This window comes from Ctenopharyngodon idella, chromosome 10 (assembly GCF_019924925.1).
Source record: "Ctenopharyngodon idella isolate HZGC_01 chromosome 10, HZGC01, whole genome shotgun sequence".
NCBI lineage: Eukaryota > Metazoa > Chordata > Actinopteri > Cypriniformes > Xenocyprididae > Ctenopharyngodon > Ctenopharyngodon idella.
This window is the reverse complement of record NC_067229.1, coordinates 40619919-40638153: the sequence shown is the minus strand read 5'-3', so window position 1 is coordinate 40638153 and position 18235 is coordinate 40619919. Positions and strand designations below refer to the sequence as shown.

Sequence of the window (18235 nt, the reverse complement as noted above, 5' to 3'; positions counted from 1 at the left end):
TCTCTAGAATGTGTTTGTGTGTGGATGCATTTTGCATCCATACATGTGTTTGTTTCCTTGTTTTTGTGCAGGTGCATGAGTGAGTGTATAACCTTGCTGGCGGACGCTGCAGTCTGTAGGTTCTCCTGGGTCTTGCTGATTGGCAGCGAGGTTTTGCTGCTTCTGTCTCTCTGCCTCTGCCTGCATTCCAGACAGTTCCTCACTGCTACGCAACATACTGAGAAGAGAAAAACAGTTTTACTAGAACCTATGCCTTGATTAATTTCCCATCACACCACACAAACACATAAATCCACTACCGCTCAAAAGACGGGTCGGTAAGATACTTTTGGTTTTTGAAAAATTCTTCTATGCTCACCAATGCTGCATTTTTTTAATCAAAAATACAGTAAAAACTGTAATATTCTGAAATATTATTACAATTTCAAATATTTTTTTTCTATTTTAATATATTTTAAAATGTAATTTATATGCTGACTTGGTGCTCAAGAAACTATTATTATTATAAATGTTGAAAAAGGTCAGTGTTTAATACTTTTGTGGAAACCGTAAAACATTTTTTCATGATTCTTTGATGAATAGAAAGAATCAAAAGCATTTTTTTATTAAATAAATTTTATTTTGTATCAATGTAAAAGCCTTTTGATCAATTTAATGTAGCTTAGCAATTTCTTTAAAACAAAAAATCTTACTGACCCCAAACTTTTGAATGGTAGTGTACTGAGATACACATCCTGGCCTTTTCCTTGTGCTTTGAACCCATTTTATTTAGGTGAGGTGTGGTTTTTTTTAATTAATGTTTAAATGATCTCTTTTATCTGGTCTCAATAATAGAGACAAAAATATGAATAAGCCGTTGGAGCAGTGTGAGCACTGCAGGTCTGTTTGTTTGATGTGACTCATATCTACTCCAGGTACTCATACTTCTTTTCAATCAATGGTGTGAGTTTTTTTGCCACAGGAATTACACACTTCAACTTTAAGGCACTGTAAGTTACATCGAAACTACTTTATTCAGTCAAGTAACATATATAGTATAAACATATTTGAAATAGCACATGGGTAAGATTTATCATACATACCTAATCGTAGACACTGGCGCATTAGCCCCCCTGACGACATGTTCTTTTCAGCCTCAATCTCGCTAAAATTGAGAGAACTGGCGAACACAAGAACGTCCACCATGGCCATCAGCCTGCTGAGAAACGTGACCGCCGTTTCTGACGACATACCTTGGGTCGCCTCCACATTCTCAAGCTCCGTCTGTGACACACACACATAACCAAAATCCAGGAGTTTAGAAACATATCCTAATACATTTTAAAAGCAAACACACAAACGCTATAAGACTAAAACACACAGTAATGCTCACACCTATATAGAATTATACTGTTGACAATGTGCTGACAAACAAACAAATGTGTGATAGCAGCAAATCAATAATGCCAGGCCAACTTCACATGAAACATGCCTCTCAAACACATTTAAATGCCTGTGGTGGGGAGGAAGGTGCTGAGAAAAACCTCACACCACATAGAAGGAAGTGCGTTCAAACCAGAGTGACACCCATCTGAGTGTGAACAGGCAGTGCTGCGGTGCTGTGTGTGCTTCATTTTTGCAGTGGTCAGGGAACACTTCACCATTTTGCAACATCAATATCAAAAGTTTGACATTACATGATATATCACAAATGAAATTTTTTTTGTAAAATCAAAGGTTCATAAGAAGAGACACCCACTGTGATGTTTTAAAGAAATGTGGGACCCTTTAAGCAGAGGCAAATATGCTTTTATATGCTTTTTGAAAAGCCTCTTTTGAAAAATAACTTTTAAACAGAGTGATGGAGATATGAACTACTACTAGACTTAAAACCTTAAGCGTAGTGACCAGAGTTGAGTGCTGAAAATAACATAATTGATGTTGAAAACTGGGAACATGCTCGTTGCTAGGAGACATAATAGTGGTGTATAAAGAGGTCACGCAGCGGTGCATTGTGGGTATGTATAGGAGCGACAGCTCAGACCCACCTCTGCCCCTGTGCCAGAGCTTCCTGGCAGGCTATTAACTTCATTGCTTTTTGCCCCTTTCTGTAAGCAAGAACCTCCTTGTGTCTTTATGACCAAGACAGAGGGGAACAAATTAAGTTGACATTTAATAAAGACCCTTAATAACAGACCAATAGAGCTGGGGGGCTTGGCACAGCACCATGGGGCATGTTCATTTATTTAATGCAATTTAATATCAGTATATGTGTCTTTGTGAAGGTTTGTCATGAATAACAGACTATGATTATGAAACACAAACATATGGGAGGTGTGATAAGCTGCTTTTATCAGATATGACCACTTAAAGTGATGATATATAGAGCATGTAAAAGATCAATACTGATAAGTTTGCATTATAATACATCAATAATCTCATATAAATAATCTTAAGGAGCATTTAGTATGTTTTACTAATTAAAAGTGTTATACACAAAGACATAAATAGTACTTTCGAAAATACGTTCACTTACTACTTACATGGGGCTACTTTGAAATCACATGACCAGCCAGATACTACTCATTACTTATTGGACACTTTTGCTTACAGAATAAAGTAATCATGGCTGACAGCAAATATTGCATTTCTATGCAACTAATGCAAGTAACTATGTAAGTATTTCTATGTAACTTGCATGACCCTGAACTTCTAATACCTCTAAAGTCCAAGAAGACAGGGATATTGGTCAGCACAACATAAGCATTTTTAATACACAATTAATAAAATTTCTGTGATTCAAATGAATGAATGAAGACAGTCTGAGGCTGAAAAAGATGGAAATGATCTGAAATGGATCATACATTTTAAACTGTGGACTGTGATATTAGTGATATTAAAATGTAATGTTAAAAAAACACTGAACATTACAGAAGAATAAATAAAGTGGAACTTACAGGGTTCGCACTAACCTTAGAACTCTGTACATGCAAAAATAACAAAAAGAGAGAAACAGAGAGAGTATTAGAGGAAAGGGGAAAAGAAAGGAATTAGAGACAATACAGACAACCAAAAGGAACACAAAAAGATGAATAATAAACAATAGAGTCAGTAAACAGAGAAAATTTCAGATAAAGCTTTAAGAATGTTTGCCAGAAATAAAAAGGTTAGGTTGCAGGTAAGATGTCAAACAACATAGGAGAAGAAAGTGGCAAAATTAGGGATTGCGTTCATATTTAAGGTAAGTATCTCAGGCCAGGGTAAGACGAAATTTGCCACCAGCAGCACTCAAGGATGTTTCTGTGTGTAGAAAAAAATACTGATCTGGAGTCAGCACTCTTACTCTTGAAATGTGTCCTGGTGATAGCACCTCATCAGTATAAGGTGAGACATGCATTGTCGCCCTCATTTATAACTTTCAGCGATATTCGGGGACTAGAACAGGAACAACTTTTTTTCTTCTAGAAGATTCTAAATGTTCCCATTACATCCCTTCCAACCAAAAAAAGATAAACCTGCCACTAAAAAGTGGTTTTACAATTCAAAGATGGTTGTACTGATGTGAATATCCACTAGGGGGCGATCATGTGCCACTTACAGATGGGGAGGTGGCAGCAGAGAGCAAGGGCAGGATCCCACCACACGCTATAATGATGTTATCAACCATCTGAGAAATGAGGTGGATGGTGTTGTGGACAAATATAATGTTCTCGTTACTGTTTACGAAGTCCATGACAGATTTCGTAGAGTGGCTAAGAGAAAGAAAGAACAAAGGAAGACGGCAGTGAGGCAAGACCATGTAAAAGTATACAAGATGTTTATCTTTTCAGCATTTTACTATCAAGTAACACAAAAGAGGTTACAGAAAATTAGATTATAGCATCTTTGTTGTTGGTCCTGGAACAACATTCTTTTCAGATTTTACTGATAGGGAAAAGAGTAGGGTTGGGGATCAGGAATATTTTTCCAGGACCAACTCAAGACGTTCATCCAGGAACACGTCTTAGTCTGTCATTTCTGAAGGCCACAAACCATCATACCTCCTCCACATGTGTACGTCACTTTCCAGGGCGAACAACAGGTCAGTGAGAAGGCGCTGATGCATGGGTGACCACTTGAATTCTGGTATACGAAACATGGTAGTACGAGGGCCAGGGCTGAACTGCCGCCTCTGTTCCTCTGTCATCGGCATGCCACGGAAGCCCAGATCAACACGGAGGTCCCTCTCCATCTGACCCGACATACGGCCATGAAGAGCCTGCAGGAAAGCACCAATTCAATCATTCATCCAAGCAATCGGCTTTCATTGCTTGTTAGTTTATTCTGCCATTAATTTGTTAATTTATTTATTTATGGTTCTAAACCAGATTGAGATTTAACGGGTTAGGTTACTCACCATCATGTTGTTGCAAAACCATATATAACTGTCTATCCTCAGTGGAACACAAAAAGGAGATGTTCTGAAGATTGTTAGAACAATCTCAAATCTCAGTCGTGTCAATGTATATTCAAGGGGTGTCCAATGCTGCTCCTGGAGGGCCACCTACCATCAGGGTTTTCGCTCCAGTCCCAATTAAATACACCTGAACCAGATAATCAAGGTCTTCAGGATCACTAGAAACTTCTAGACAGATGTGCTGGAGCGAAGCTCTACAGGAAGGTGGCTCTCCAGAAGCAGGATTTGGCACCCCTAGTACTGTATATTGAAATATAAATGTGTTACGCTAGGTTTGACGACAATGACGCCAAGGGACAGGCTCTTGGGTATCTCCTAATTGAACACAATGCACCGGTTTTGAATTCAAAAGTGTGAATGAGATTTCAGTGGATAATTATTTAAATCTCGGCCTGTTCCTCACAAGAAAATGTTGTATGGTTTTAAAAAACCTGAAAGACATACGGACTACTTTACAGTGTTTTTTTTTGTCATTTAAAAGGTCAACAGTGTCCATCCCCATTTACTTTCATTCTATGAAAAAGAGCATCATGAACATCTCCTTTTGTTCAACAGAAGAAACTCATACAGGTTTGGCGACATGAGGGTGAGTAAACATTTCCAAGAGATGCCATTTGTGGACAAACTCCAAAATGATAAATCAAAGACAGAATTAGTGATTCGCACCTGTGTGGTGGCTGTGGTCTGAATTTTCTTCATTTCTTTATCTTTTCCATCATCGGATCTCTCCGTGTCTGAAGTAGTGCTGGCTGCGTCCCCTCCGCTCTTTCCTGCCCTGGCCTCCCCAACCTCTTGCTCCAAACACTCTGCTGTCCTGGCTGCAGCCTGGGCCTCGGCCTCTGCCAGTGTGCTGATGTCCGCCAAGGAGCTCTGCAACTTAAACCCATCATCCTCTACTAGGCCACTTGGGGTTTGAACCAGGTCTGAACCACAAGAAGTCATGTGGGCCAACAGGCTGAGGTCATCACTGGCGCTTGAAGTATGTGGAGTTGTTGAACAAGGGGGCTGTTCAGGGCTGGGCAGCACCAGGGGCTCTGTTGACGCCAATGACGGAAGCAGCTTCTCGTCTACCTTGGGGAACAGGAAGCCATTGTTGCTGGGAACACTGTCCTTCTCATCTGCGAGTGTGATAAGAGGACCCAGGTTCCCATCGTCTTCAGTCAAACCCACCACAACGCTTTCCTCCTCTTTGGGGACAAGGCTCCCATTGAGCTTGTGAACTGCTGCACAGTAGGCGCTGTCCAACAGCGAGTCTACTTCCACCAAGGGGCCATTCTCCATGCCTCCTCCTCCTCCAAGAACCTCCGGGGACAGATCCAGATCATCTAATTTAACCTCTGTAGCCTCCACTTTCTCTGCTTTTATGTCCACCAGCAAATCATGGACTTCTACGCGAACCCCTGCGGCCGACCGTTCAGCTTCGCCCTCCGGGCCTTTGGCTTCAGCCAGCAGGTTTCGAGAGTCTGCGTTCTCTCCATAGTCCACCTCGCTCTCCGGTGTTTGCGTCTGAGATGTGTCGTCAATCTCGCGGATCTCTAGGTTTCCGTTGACAGTGGTGGGTTGGGCAGAAAGGCCGGAAATTGTGCTGACGGAACCTTTTTTCCCTTTCTTGATGTTCTCTTCCTCTTGTCGTTGGTACTCCTCGTACATCTTTGCCAGATACTCCTTGTGCGCTTCGTAGGTCACCTAAAGAGGTCAGGGGTAGTAGTTGTGAGTGTACTTTGGTGTTGGTTTACTTTCCTAGCAGATATTTATCTTATCATCTCCCCCATTAGATGGACTCATTTGGATCATTGCAACACTTTATCCAATTAAGCAAAAACAGGCTAATCCATGTTCAACTAAAATCAGATGCTATTACCATGAACATGACCAAAAGACAAGGCCAGAGAGTGGAGACAGTAAAAATAACCGTTTCATCCTTCACAGATGTAAGAAATGCATTAAAACCATTAAATGTGATATTACGAAACTAAATATAATTAAGAAAAGGGATAAAAGCTGCAGACCAGCTTGTTCTAACCTTGGAGTGGGCGATGGAGAGTGTGTCCACCCACACGCGCCAGCCTCCCCACTCATACTTGATGGCGTGGTAGAGCAGGATTCGGAATATATTGTAGACCATTTCTGTGATCTTCTGCTCCTCCGGGTTCTTTGGGTTAATGTAGCCCAGAGAGAACATCCAGTCCTGCCACACTGAACACTGCAGCAGACACCTACACACACATTACAATGATAACACAATGCCAATTTAGATGGAATGGACTAATTAGTCACTCCAGCAGAATGCTAACTGAGTTAAAAGCTCTGGCTCTAAATTTTTACACCACCTGTTTTTAACAGTGGCTATTCTAATGGAAAACTAGTGGTTTTCAGAAGATACTATATATTGCTAATTTCCTCTATTTTTGCATTTAAATTACCTTTGGGTAATCTAATGCTCATTTAAAGTTAATCTTCCAAAACACTAATGACGCTGTTAAACGTAATCTTCAGCAAATTTCAAAATCATTATCCATGTGTTACTTTTCATACTGTACATTATAATGTTGTGATTCACTTTTTATTTCTTTTAATAGTGCGTGTGAAACATTCTGCGATGATAAACATTTTAAACAGTAATAAACTCTATTATTGTCACATGACCTACTTATGACCCCATGTTTAATTCATTCCAGTAACGACCTGGAAACCTTCGCTCACCGCAATTAGAACTAAATCAAACCTAAACTTAGAGAATTGCTCAGTAAACAAATGCTGAATGCATCAGAACCACACAAAAACAAACGGCCTACACAATGTGCTAAGGGAGGGAGCGGTTTATGATTGCTGGAACTTGCTGGAAACACTCCTTCACTCTTGCCATCTCAGATTCCCGAAATGTCTGCTTACTTCAGAATGCTGGGCTTGTTATGGAACAGAGAAACAAGCAGTCCCACTTCACCAATGCTAAAATATGCATTGCGATTTTGGTATGCAGTTGTAACCATGGCAGCAGCTGACTGAGTGGGCCTGGGTGCATGGTGCACCATGGGCTTGTTTAGGATAGAAGAGTGTAGAAACACACACACACACACAGGCACACACACACACTCGCACAACAGTACCGAAAGCTTGCTAATGGGCGAATAAGGCTAACCTGAGTTCAACAGGTGAGAATCAGGTTTAGTCTCGGCAGGAGCCCATGAAATGGAACAATGCAGGGAGAATGCCACTTCAAATCTTTATTCCTCAATGCATTAATTATGACACTAATTGATTTAATAGGAGGGAGCGTCTTTCCCACTGAGAGGGAGACGCTAAATGCTTCTGATGTTTGCATACAGCTTGTGTGTGTAAAAAAAATATTGTAACGTCTGCATATGTCTGGGTTTCTGTGGGAATGTTTGTATGTACAAGGAGAGTGTACGGCTGTGTGCTTTATCTTGTGATTTTTTATATGTTGTATGTTTATCTATAAATATTTGGGTTTGTTTGTACAGGGGTGTTTTCTCAGAGGAGGTAAAGGATAAATAAAATATGAAATATGCTTTTTAAAAATATAACAGAATTGTTTGCTAATTGATATTCTAAGCTTAATGTTTTCTATTGGTCTTCAAAATGAAAAACTGTGTACATCAAACTTAAACAAAACAACAAAAATACCAAAACGCAGATTTAGTAATTGCTACTAGTGTGTGTTACCGTCTGTTCTCTCTGCTGTTGCTGAAGAGTTTGATCATATCGGACAGGAAGAGGCGTCGCACTTCCATCAGCTCAGCACTGGGGGAAGAGCTTTTAAGCAGCGTAGCCACGACCTTAAGAATCACTGAGAGAATCAGAAAGAAAAATGAGAGAGTAAGATGGAAGGGACAAGAGTTTGGACATTTAGACAGTAGTTTAAATAAAAGTACAGAACAGTACACTAGAAATTAAATAAACAACAGACACTCACTGGGGTTTTGGATCTTGACTGTAGAATCGGGTTCTGGGTGAGGCTTGTGCACCACCTGAGTGCAAACCTGTTCTGTCAAGATCTATATTAGACAAAATTCAGTTTGATTAGACCAGAATTCAGTTTTATTCACATTTTATTTACATACACATAATCATCATTCTTATAATATATTAAAGTTAATGTTTCAGAGAGAAATCTACATAACACTTTCTATGAAGCCTTAATAATGTGTTTTAAAATATACTGTATGTATATAAATATTAACAATAATATTTTTGAAAACACATTATTTGATTCATGTTATAAAAATATATATGTATATAATTAATAATTGTTTCATTATTTAATTATTTATTTTATTATTATTTAATATATTATATTCTATATTAATACGCCATTTTACTTGGAACTATATGTGACCTTGGACCACAAAACCAGTCATAAGGGTCAATTTACACATAATCTGAAAGCTGAATAAATAAGCTTTCCATTGATATGGTTTGTTAGGATAGGACAATATTTGGCCAAAATACAACTATTTGAAAATCTGAAATCTGAGGGTGCAAAAAAAATCAAAATATTGAGAAAATTGCCTTTAAAGTTGTTCAAATGAAGTCTTTAGCAACGCATATTACTTACAAAAGTAAATTATTGATATATTTACAGTAGGAAATTTACAAAATATCTTTATGGAACATGATCTTTATTTAACAACCTAATGATTTTTGGCATAAAAGAAAAATCGATAATTTTGACCCATATTGTTGGCTGTTGCCTCAAATATACCCATGCGACTTATGACTGTTTTTTTGGTCCAGGGTCACATATTATCTGTTTATTACCCATTTAATAAACATTGGTGCTTATCATAATGCTGCTAGTTTTTTTCATGCTTAAAAACACCCTTTTACTCTTGGTAAAATCACTGCATGGATAGCCTCTTTTGGCTCATTGCTTTAATAACTGTGGCAATAAATATTTATGAAAATATATCAATTATTACAATGGTTATAATAAGGCATACTGGATTATTCAAATGCATTAAACTGCATTTTTCCCTCATTCAAAAGTGTTATGCATAAAGAGATTTATGTATTTCTTGTTATTAGACACTTGCTTCTGGTAAAATTTAATCATGGTGGTTATAATCATACAACCAAATAGATAATTTCTACAATGGCACTTGTAACTGAAAACGTTTGCTTTGTTTTGCAAGATTCTACATCCATGTCATTCATAAAAACTGCTATATTGCCTAGAGCGACATAAACAAAAAATACCCAATGCACCTTTGGATAATGCCTTTATCATGTATCATACATACAGTCATCACAGAAAGTGTTACTAAAAATATATGCAGACAGGCTGATACCTCGTAGAGCGTGTTGTAGGTGGTGATGGTCACAGTGCTGGTGTGCATCATTAGTCGTTCTCCGAGCAACGTGAAGAGGCTGTGTGTGTGCATGATCTCCACCTTCCTCCTGTACACAGACACACACACAGAGCACAGGGGAAGTGAGATAAGAGGCACATGCATCATGTTTGCGGTGACATTGGCGATGCAAAAGCGGGTATAATCTTCCTCACAGGTTCAATTTTACCCCAAAGTCTTCCACACCATTAAGATCAATGAGGAGACGCATGCTACAGGCACACTGATGCGATTAGAAGTGACACCACGCTCCTCAAGGGCACACACACACAAACACACAGCTGTCAGTGGCCCTCTTACAGCCTCTCGGAGACATCAGCATTCCCGAGCACGTCAGTCAGGGGGAGGGGACGTGACAGCACAAAGACCGCCGGTCAAATGCATTTAATTCACCTCTCAGACACACACACAAAAGGCTGAATATGCATATGACAGATTAATATGCAAATAAATGACACCAGCTCTGCAAGTGGGCGTGTCTAACATTAAGTTGAACTTTTTATACATTTGTAATAACAGAGATATAAACACTGATACAATTTCTTTTTATTCTTTATGCATTTTTTTTTTTTTTTGGCTATTTTGACACCTTTACTCATTGGTAAGTAGAGGGAAGAAAACAGGAAATGAAGGGAGAAGATGAGGAAACAGCCAGATTTTATGTACTATTTGGTGGATAAACAAGTGCAAAAAAAATGTTGATTTTTAAATCTCATTTTATATGTAAGCAGGAAAGTGATGGGCGTCTAAATAATCAAGTATAACCTTCATAGCATCATCTTCTCTTGTCTAAAGCTTTGCCTTGCCGGACACACGCTCTGTCAGCACGATTATTCCGGCAGTAGCCTGTGCGTTTAACATGTCCTGTCAGCTACAGAACACTCATTCTCTAAATGTGCTCTCTTCCCCTCCTGAAAGGGCAGGTTCATGTAGCCGGGTCATTTCTGTCTGTGCAGTACCGTTTGAACTCCAAAAACATGAATGTGGCTGTGGTGTAATCGAAGGGAGTATTTCTATGAAAGGTTATACTGAATCAGGCTTTCAGAAATATGCACTGCTGAAGCTCAAGAGCTTAAAATAAAGAAAGTTAACAGCATGTCTAATGGGATATAAATAAAGAGCTAGAGTCAGCCATTGCTCAGTGAGAGTTCAGTTCAGTTTGAGATGTTTTTAATAGAACTGTCAAAAATAACATGTTAATTTCTGCACGTAATGTTTTCTTTTTAAAGTGCCCCTATTATGGATTTTTGAAAATGACCTTTTATGCAGTGTGTAATGCAGCTGTATGTGAATGTAAATGATCTGCAAAATTCTAAAACAGAAAGTGCATCATAAATAAAGTTATTGTCTCTCAAAAGAGAGTCGACACTGAACCGCTTAAACGAGTTGTTTATAATTCGAATCCCATTTCCGCGAAGTTTACACGTCATAACTTAATACATTTGCATAATGCCCGCTTATGTTCTGCGAGGACATCCCGTGAAAACTTTAACCCCTTTCAAACGCTTTAGCTTGTTAGTGTGGATAAAATGTCGACAAGACGCTGCGCTGTGAAAGGAAATTCGGTTTATTTTTCACTTCCAAAGGATGAGGCTGTGAAGAATCAGTGGATAAAGATGGGACAGTACCTGCTTTATTTGGACCAACTTGCTCCTCAGAATCACAACCTTTAAGTGTGATTAATCATTGATGTATTTAGTCTGAGAATCACTGAGAAAAGTCCTGCTCAAGTCGTCCTTGTGATGGTGGTTTGGGTTGAATAACTAGTTCTTCCAATATTTCATCATTGGACTCGCACTCGGATTGAAATGGTAAAATCAACCATTGTTACTGTCTTTACAGCCCCTCCGGAGCTGTAAGCGGTAGACCAATCACAACAGACTGGGCCATCTGGCCAATCAGAGCAGAGCAGGCTCACGGAAAGGAGGGATTTAGAGAGACTCCTTTGATTTGAGAATCATTGAAAAATGTAATGATTTGCAATGTATATTATGTGAAAATGAAAGTGTTTTTTTTTTTTTTGCATGTAAACCTGTTGTAGGAGACCTCCTAACCAAAATTAGGAACCTTTCAAATAGCAAAATAGGGGCACTTTAACACCTTAAAAATATTTAAAGCAAATAATGCAAATAAAATAATTTTGTTATTTAAAGGGATTGTACAAAAGACTTACATGTTGAAAAAATATTTTGGCACAGGAAAAAAGAGAAAAAGTTAATATTTTTTAAAATAAATGTATAAAATATAACAAAAAATGATAAAATAGATTTTCAGATAAAAAAGATTTCTAAATAACTTGCTAGTTTTTCATGTTAGAAGGTAGTATAGCAGCCGGGAACAGAAGGAAAAAAAATGGCATCATCTGTACAAACCAGATGTCCTGAAAGCATAATGAAGTAAAAAATGTAGTGAAGTAGTGTAGTTAATTAAATTTCACCCTTGTGTTCACTATTTGTGATAAAATAAGATTAAATATATTGAACTATATGATTTCCACCTTTAAATTGTGAGCTTAATATTTTACAAAATATATTAAGACATATATAGTATGATTATGAAAATTAACCGCATAGTAGGAATGACCCAGCCAAGGTTTCTTTGCATGCTAACATACCACAGACAGCTTTGTATGCTCATATACAAGTCTAAATAGTCACACAAACGTTTTGATCATTAATACGCACTTGTGTCCAAGATGTTTCAGGAAGTAGCCTAGAACTTTTAGAGCTTGGACTCGTATACTCTCGCTTTTGGAGGCCAGGAGCTTGTAGATGACTCTGAAAAGGAAATATCAAAGATTTATATATTGTAGTGATTGTGTACTATCCCTTTAACCCTCTCGTGCTCTTCGGTCATTTATTTATTTATTTTTTTTAGAATAATTTACTTCATCGGAATGGGCTATATGCACGGAGCGTTCTTTAGAACTTCCGCAATAATATAAGCCAGCTCGAAAACTTCCGGTGAGATGTCATTTGCTGGTGTGTTGAGCATCAGTAGTGTAATACTTAGTTTATAATCAGAATATAGTCACTTAAATAGTCAGGCATAGCATTATTTTAGTTATTCAAACGTAAGACAGCATAAAAAATAAATAAATAAAGACGTACCTCATTGTTCCTCCTCGGCTAAATTCAATTCGACCATCAGTTTTCACACTTTCATGTGAAAAAAAGAGTCAAAAATTAAATATTTATTGTGCACTTTACTTAGATTAACTGAATAAAATGTGTTTTCACAAGTGTGCCGAAATCATGATCTTGCGCTGCACTGACTGACAGCTGCTGTGATTTCAAAGGGAAAGTGTGATGATTGCTTTCTGTGTCATTCATTCACAAGAAAATGTATTGTTTTTTATAAGATTTTGTGAGTATTTCATACTTCACATTGACAAAATGTATTTTTAAACCTAGTTATTTTATAATGTTTAATATTTAGTCAAAAACAAAGTGAAAAACGATTAGAGAAAATGGCTGATATATGCGCAAATAAATGCTACTTTGCCGCCACCTGCTAGTTAAACTGGTAATTATTGTCGTTTTTATTTTTAAATAAGCGTTTTCTATCAAATGTTGAATTTCCTACATTTTGAAACGTTCGGTTTTACAATGGGGACAATCTCAGAAGGATGAACAAGTAATGTTTGTGCTCATCACATTAAAAATAACATTTGAAGTGCTGGGGGAAAAAATGCGTGTGCGTGTCTAATTACAGACACAGTGTTTTTAAACGGTCCTAATAGCTTCTTCTTTATTGCAATCAATAAAACTGGTTTATTGGCAAATTAGGTAAATGTGATAACTGCATTAAAATATGAATACAACATTAAAAAGTCAACTTCTGATGGTTTTGTGTCGATATACAGCGACTACAGAATGAACAGCTAACAGTTCACCGGAAATGCCCGAGCAGGAAGTAACCGTGCATATAGCCTATTGTACGAAATTTGGTAAAGATTTTGGCACTTGCTATGCGAAAAGAAAAAAAAAATCATGGACATGATTTGAAAAAGTTAAATGGTCCTGAAAAAAATAGTTACACTTGTATTGTTCGAGGTCAAAAGTGAATGCATTGTAAATGAATGGGAGACAAATTTCATCTAGTGGAAACTTTTGGTACTGCGCCCAAACAAAATCTTACTGAAAGCTAATTTTTTAGACATCAAACTCAAATTTGGAACACAACTTGTTTAGATTTATGGCCTTGATTTTCTCACAGTTTTAGAGTGAAATGTGTTTTGGAAAATATATATTTTATATAAAAATTGAAAATAGTATTTTTGTGCATTTTTCATTACACTTTTTTAAACATGTTTAACTTCAGCAATAATCTGCCCCGTGTCATCTTTAAAAAGAGACCAAACTTAAGTCTGTGCTCTAAAGCATTCAAGATTTATGACAGATTAAATTTCATTTTTAGGTCTATGCTCAAAAAGTGAGTAAATGAATTATAACTACTGCACAAATATTATTTAGTACCATAAAATCCCCTAAAAATACAAAATAAAAAACATTATCGAACTAAAATATAGTGCATTCATTTCATTGAAATAAAAATAAATAAAAAATTTGGTAATTTTTTACTGGCATGCGAAGTACACCAGAGGGTTAACCACAGAAAAATTATGAGAATAACCGTGATTACATATCTGAATCGATTGGTAGCCCTAGTAATAAAATGTTATAAAGGGAGGGCAGTTCAAACAAGAATTCATAGGGAAGGCAGTTCAAATAAGCACTTAGGTCCCTTGTGATGGGTTATGAGGCAAGAGGAAATGTGATTGATGCAGCTGTGACAGTCCAAATCTATTTCAGTTACATAACCAGACCATGCAAGAGCTGTTTGTCCCTGAGGCCTCACCGTATTCCATTCCTCTGGTCAAAGGCAGGGATCATGGAGGCGGGGTGCTCAGACATGAGTGCGACCAAGAGCTGTAGCACATCATGGATGTTTTCGTCCTATAGGAAAGAAAAATGAACAAACAGACATTGAACCAGACCAGAGTAGACTGTAATGATCCACCAGATACCCTTAAAATGTCTGGGTGTTATATAATACTGCACTTAACTAGCAGTTTTCAGGATTCATTTGGTGTTTTCAATCAAATGGCTGCAGAAATGGTACATTACAGCAATTTCATGGGACTCAATCAAAACATTAATGCAGCTTTCAGGATAATACTATAGCTCCTTTCGACTTCTGCACTTCTGACACCTGAGGTGAACATTTCAGCCTTCCAGACTGATTAAAGCAGCTTGTTTTTCATAAAGAACATAGAACATGGCTTGTTTAATAACGGCTAAAGAAATTGAGCCCACAAGACCTTTTGCTCTGTTTATTGATTAGTTTTACCTCATGCATGGTTAGCAGGTAGTTTAATATGCTCTGCAACTCATCTTCCTTCACTCCTCGGTCCTAAAAAAAAAAAAAAAAACACAAAATTTGATATAAGCAGGCCCATTCTTAGTGTTAATTTTTTAACCATTTTAATTTTACTTAAAGCCTTTATAAATAATGCATTATAAAAGTATTTTAATGCATTAATTATACCATTGTAATGCATTGTATGGTGCATTGGTGTAATTGTAACCACAGTTATAATACATTATAATCAGGGCTTGATCTTTTTTTGCTCACCAGCCACTGTGTCTAGTGGTTTTCCAAAGTTACTAGCCACTCAGCATTTTCACTGACCAGCAGGTATATTAGGCTGCTGTCACTTTAAGACCTGACGCACAGATCCATTATACTGTTACACGTGTTTTCTTTCTCAACTGTTTACGTTCACTTAAAACATAACTGAATGTGTTACGTGAATACTCGCCAAGACCGGCATTTTGATATTATTTTGTGTGTATTTGACTGTTTACGCACAATAAGCAGCGAAAAATAACTCAATTTAGTACTAAGAGGCTGCTTTATGTGCACACACTTTGGGTGTGAGCACAAAATCTGCGAGAATTAGTAAAATTATGCACAATACATGCAATCCCACGCTGAAATTCAAGCCCTGTAACACCAACAATATTCATCTGGAGCAAATGAAACAAATGAGTGAGGGGAGGCGGGTTTGTGTGTCAACTCACTGTCAGAGAAAAGACAGCGAGAAAGCGCAGCTTGTATCGTGTATCTATTCTGTGGAAATGAGTATTGGAAGCGTTTCAGATGTTTCAGTATTGATGAAATGTATCGAAAAAACAATATTTTTTGACAACGCAACATTGCACTTATTATTTCAGATGCTTTTTAAGTAGCAGGAGTGACTGCGTTACACGACACTGCTGAAATCCACCTGCATTTGGCGGGTTGGCAGATGTTAATGTCAAGCCCTGATTATAATACTCATCTATTCATTAGGGCTGGGTATTGACACAATTTTCACGATTCGATTCAATTTCTATTCACATGCTTGTGATTCGATTCAATTACGATTTGATTCGATATCGATTATTTTGGATGAAGTATATCAGTTACAGTACATGGCAAATTTTCTAAAGGGAAAAAATCTCTCAACTAATGCTGTAAACTACACATGGGAGTCAGTTGGTACTACTATAATAATGAAGGTTAAAATTAACTTATTTATATACAAACACTTAAATTACCCTCAATTATGTTTTTTTTTTATAATAAATAAAGTTTAGAATTACGTAATCATATTTCTACTCCAATTTGTGTTTTTTTTTTTTTTTAAATTTAAATCGTGTCATAACTGATTTATTCAAACATGCATTAAATATTGAAGAACATTATAATGAATATGTAACGGTGCATAGCTATATTTATCAGAAAGCTGCTTTCTAGAGTTCATTTTTCTAGCTGACTAACGAGTTTATGGTCACTGAATTTGTTTTTCTGAGGTAAATGTGACGTTACGTGACATTGTTTACAAGCTGTTATATTGACGTCTTTCCGAGGTTGAAACACTGATTGAGCTATTACACAAGACATGATACGGATTTCGGTAAGTTGTACTGTATATTTTAACATACCTTCAGATGTTTATTCATGTTTATTTCGCGCTGTAACTGGTATTAAAGCGGAGAAGAGGATGTTCACATGCGCGCGCTGCCGCTTCTCTTTAACTGAGGCGCTAAAGCGATCTGTCACGTCACATTAAACAGCGCCAAAACGGTATTTATTTTTTGAATCTCATAATAAGATGGACGTCATTTGACATCTGAGACTTTGCTTCATATCAAAAGTAACAAAGCACAAAGATTATTGCGATTTATTGGATGGGAGGCGCGCTACATGTTGTGTTCGTTCATCAACTGAAAACAGACTAGACTAATCGATTCTTAAGATTTAAGAATCGATATCGGTTCGTAAAAATGAGAATCGATATCGATTCTTAAGATTTAAGAATCGATATCGGTTCGTAAAAATGAGAATCGATTAAAATCTAGAAACTGAAATTGTTTACCCAGCCTATACTATTCATTGTTACGCTTTTAAAAAGTATAATGGATTAAACGCATGACAAACAACCAATTTTAAATGTAACAAGGAATCTGCAACAAATATGCATTTTAACTTCGGTTACAATTACTTATAAAAAGATATAATGCGTTATAACATGTTATGAATAACTTTTTAATGCATTATACATCATGGCTTCAAGTAAAGTGTTACCAACATGTCCTTAAAATTTGGTCAATATGTCATCATTTTCAATCACTTTTATTGAGTAAAATGGCATATAATGTTAGCAGACAAAACATTATAATAACAGATGTGCACAATGACAAAAAATGTCAAACTGTAACAGAATAAACTTTAATCACATTTTAAAAATGTATAAATGAATGCAAATGAATGCATGTATCAAACATATGAAAAATATAAACAAAATACAAGCGTTACTAGGTTGTGAACTATTTTATCAATCAAGAAATAATAATAGTAATTAAAAAAATTTAAATATCCACATTTTCATTTTTAACATTACTGTTTTGCTTTGTTGATGTTTGAGTTTTAAGGCACCTGATTAAAGATCTTGCAATGTGACTCTTGCATGCTACGGATATTGGTTTTAAAATATTCTATGATGTTTTGCCTTTTGAGGAAATACTTTAATATTTATATTTGACTTAATTTCTGTTAATCAAGTTGGGTATTTTAAGGTTCTGAATGAACAGGAAATCATTTGATGTTGCGGGTATCTGCATTGTATTAGTGCGAGTGAGTCTCAATGCTCTGTTTGGTGAAGTGAAGGGTGTTTGTGATGGATTGGGGCCACTATTACAGGCCTCTCACAACACTAATAATTGCACGAAAAGCCAGAAAATGTGGAAAGGGGGCTGAATATAATAGGAACAAAACAAAAAGGCAGCGGTTAAATGAATAAAACGTGCTGCTTGGCAACCACATCGCGCTTCTCAAAACAGGACAATAGCCTAGAGTGCAAACAACACACACATTTCTTTGT

At 36.9% G+C, this 18235-nt stretch overlaps 1 protein-coding gene across 11 annotated transcripts in view; it reads right to left on the bottom strand.

Moving 5' to 3' along the window:
* nbeaa (neurobeachin a) overlaps positions 1-18235 on the bottom strand; it is a 139591-nt gene that overhangs the window by 25692 nt on the left and 95664 nt on the right. For 4 of the 11 annotated variants that reach the window (XM_051910022.1, XM_051910023.1, XM_051910028.1 and 1 more), the window contains exons 15-29: positions 15157-15219; positions 14665-14762; positions 12915-12962; positions 12489-12581; positions 9745-9853; positions 8370-8451; positions 8120-8243; positions 6459-6651; positions 5102-6121; positions 4020-4237; positions 3578-3731; positions 2937-2960; positions 2028-2111; positions 1083-1263; positions 93-217 (exon numbers count right to left, since the gene is read on the bottom strand). In XM_051910022.1, the coding sequence (XP_051765982.1) occupies positions 93-217; positions 1083-1263; positions 2028-2111; positions 2937-2960; positions 3578-3731; positions 4020-4237; positions 5102-6121; positions 6459-6651; positions 8120-8243; positions 8370-8451; positions 9745-9853; positions 12489-12581; positions 12915-12962; positions 14665-14762; positions 15157-15219 (2616 nt within the window). The remainder of the gene's footprint in view (positions 1-92; positions 218-1082; positions 1264-2027; positions 2112-2936; positions 2961-3577; positions 3732-4019; positions 4238-5101; positions 6122-6458; positions 6652-8119; positions 8244-8369; positions 8452-9744; positions 9854-12488; positions 12582-12914; positions 12963-14664; positions 14763-15156; positions 15220-18235) is intronic. The other 7 variants (XM_051910030.1, XM_051910033.1, XM_051910031.1 and 4 more) reach the window with 5 other exon arrangements.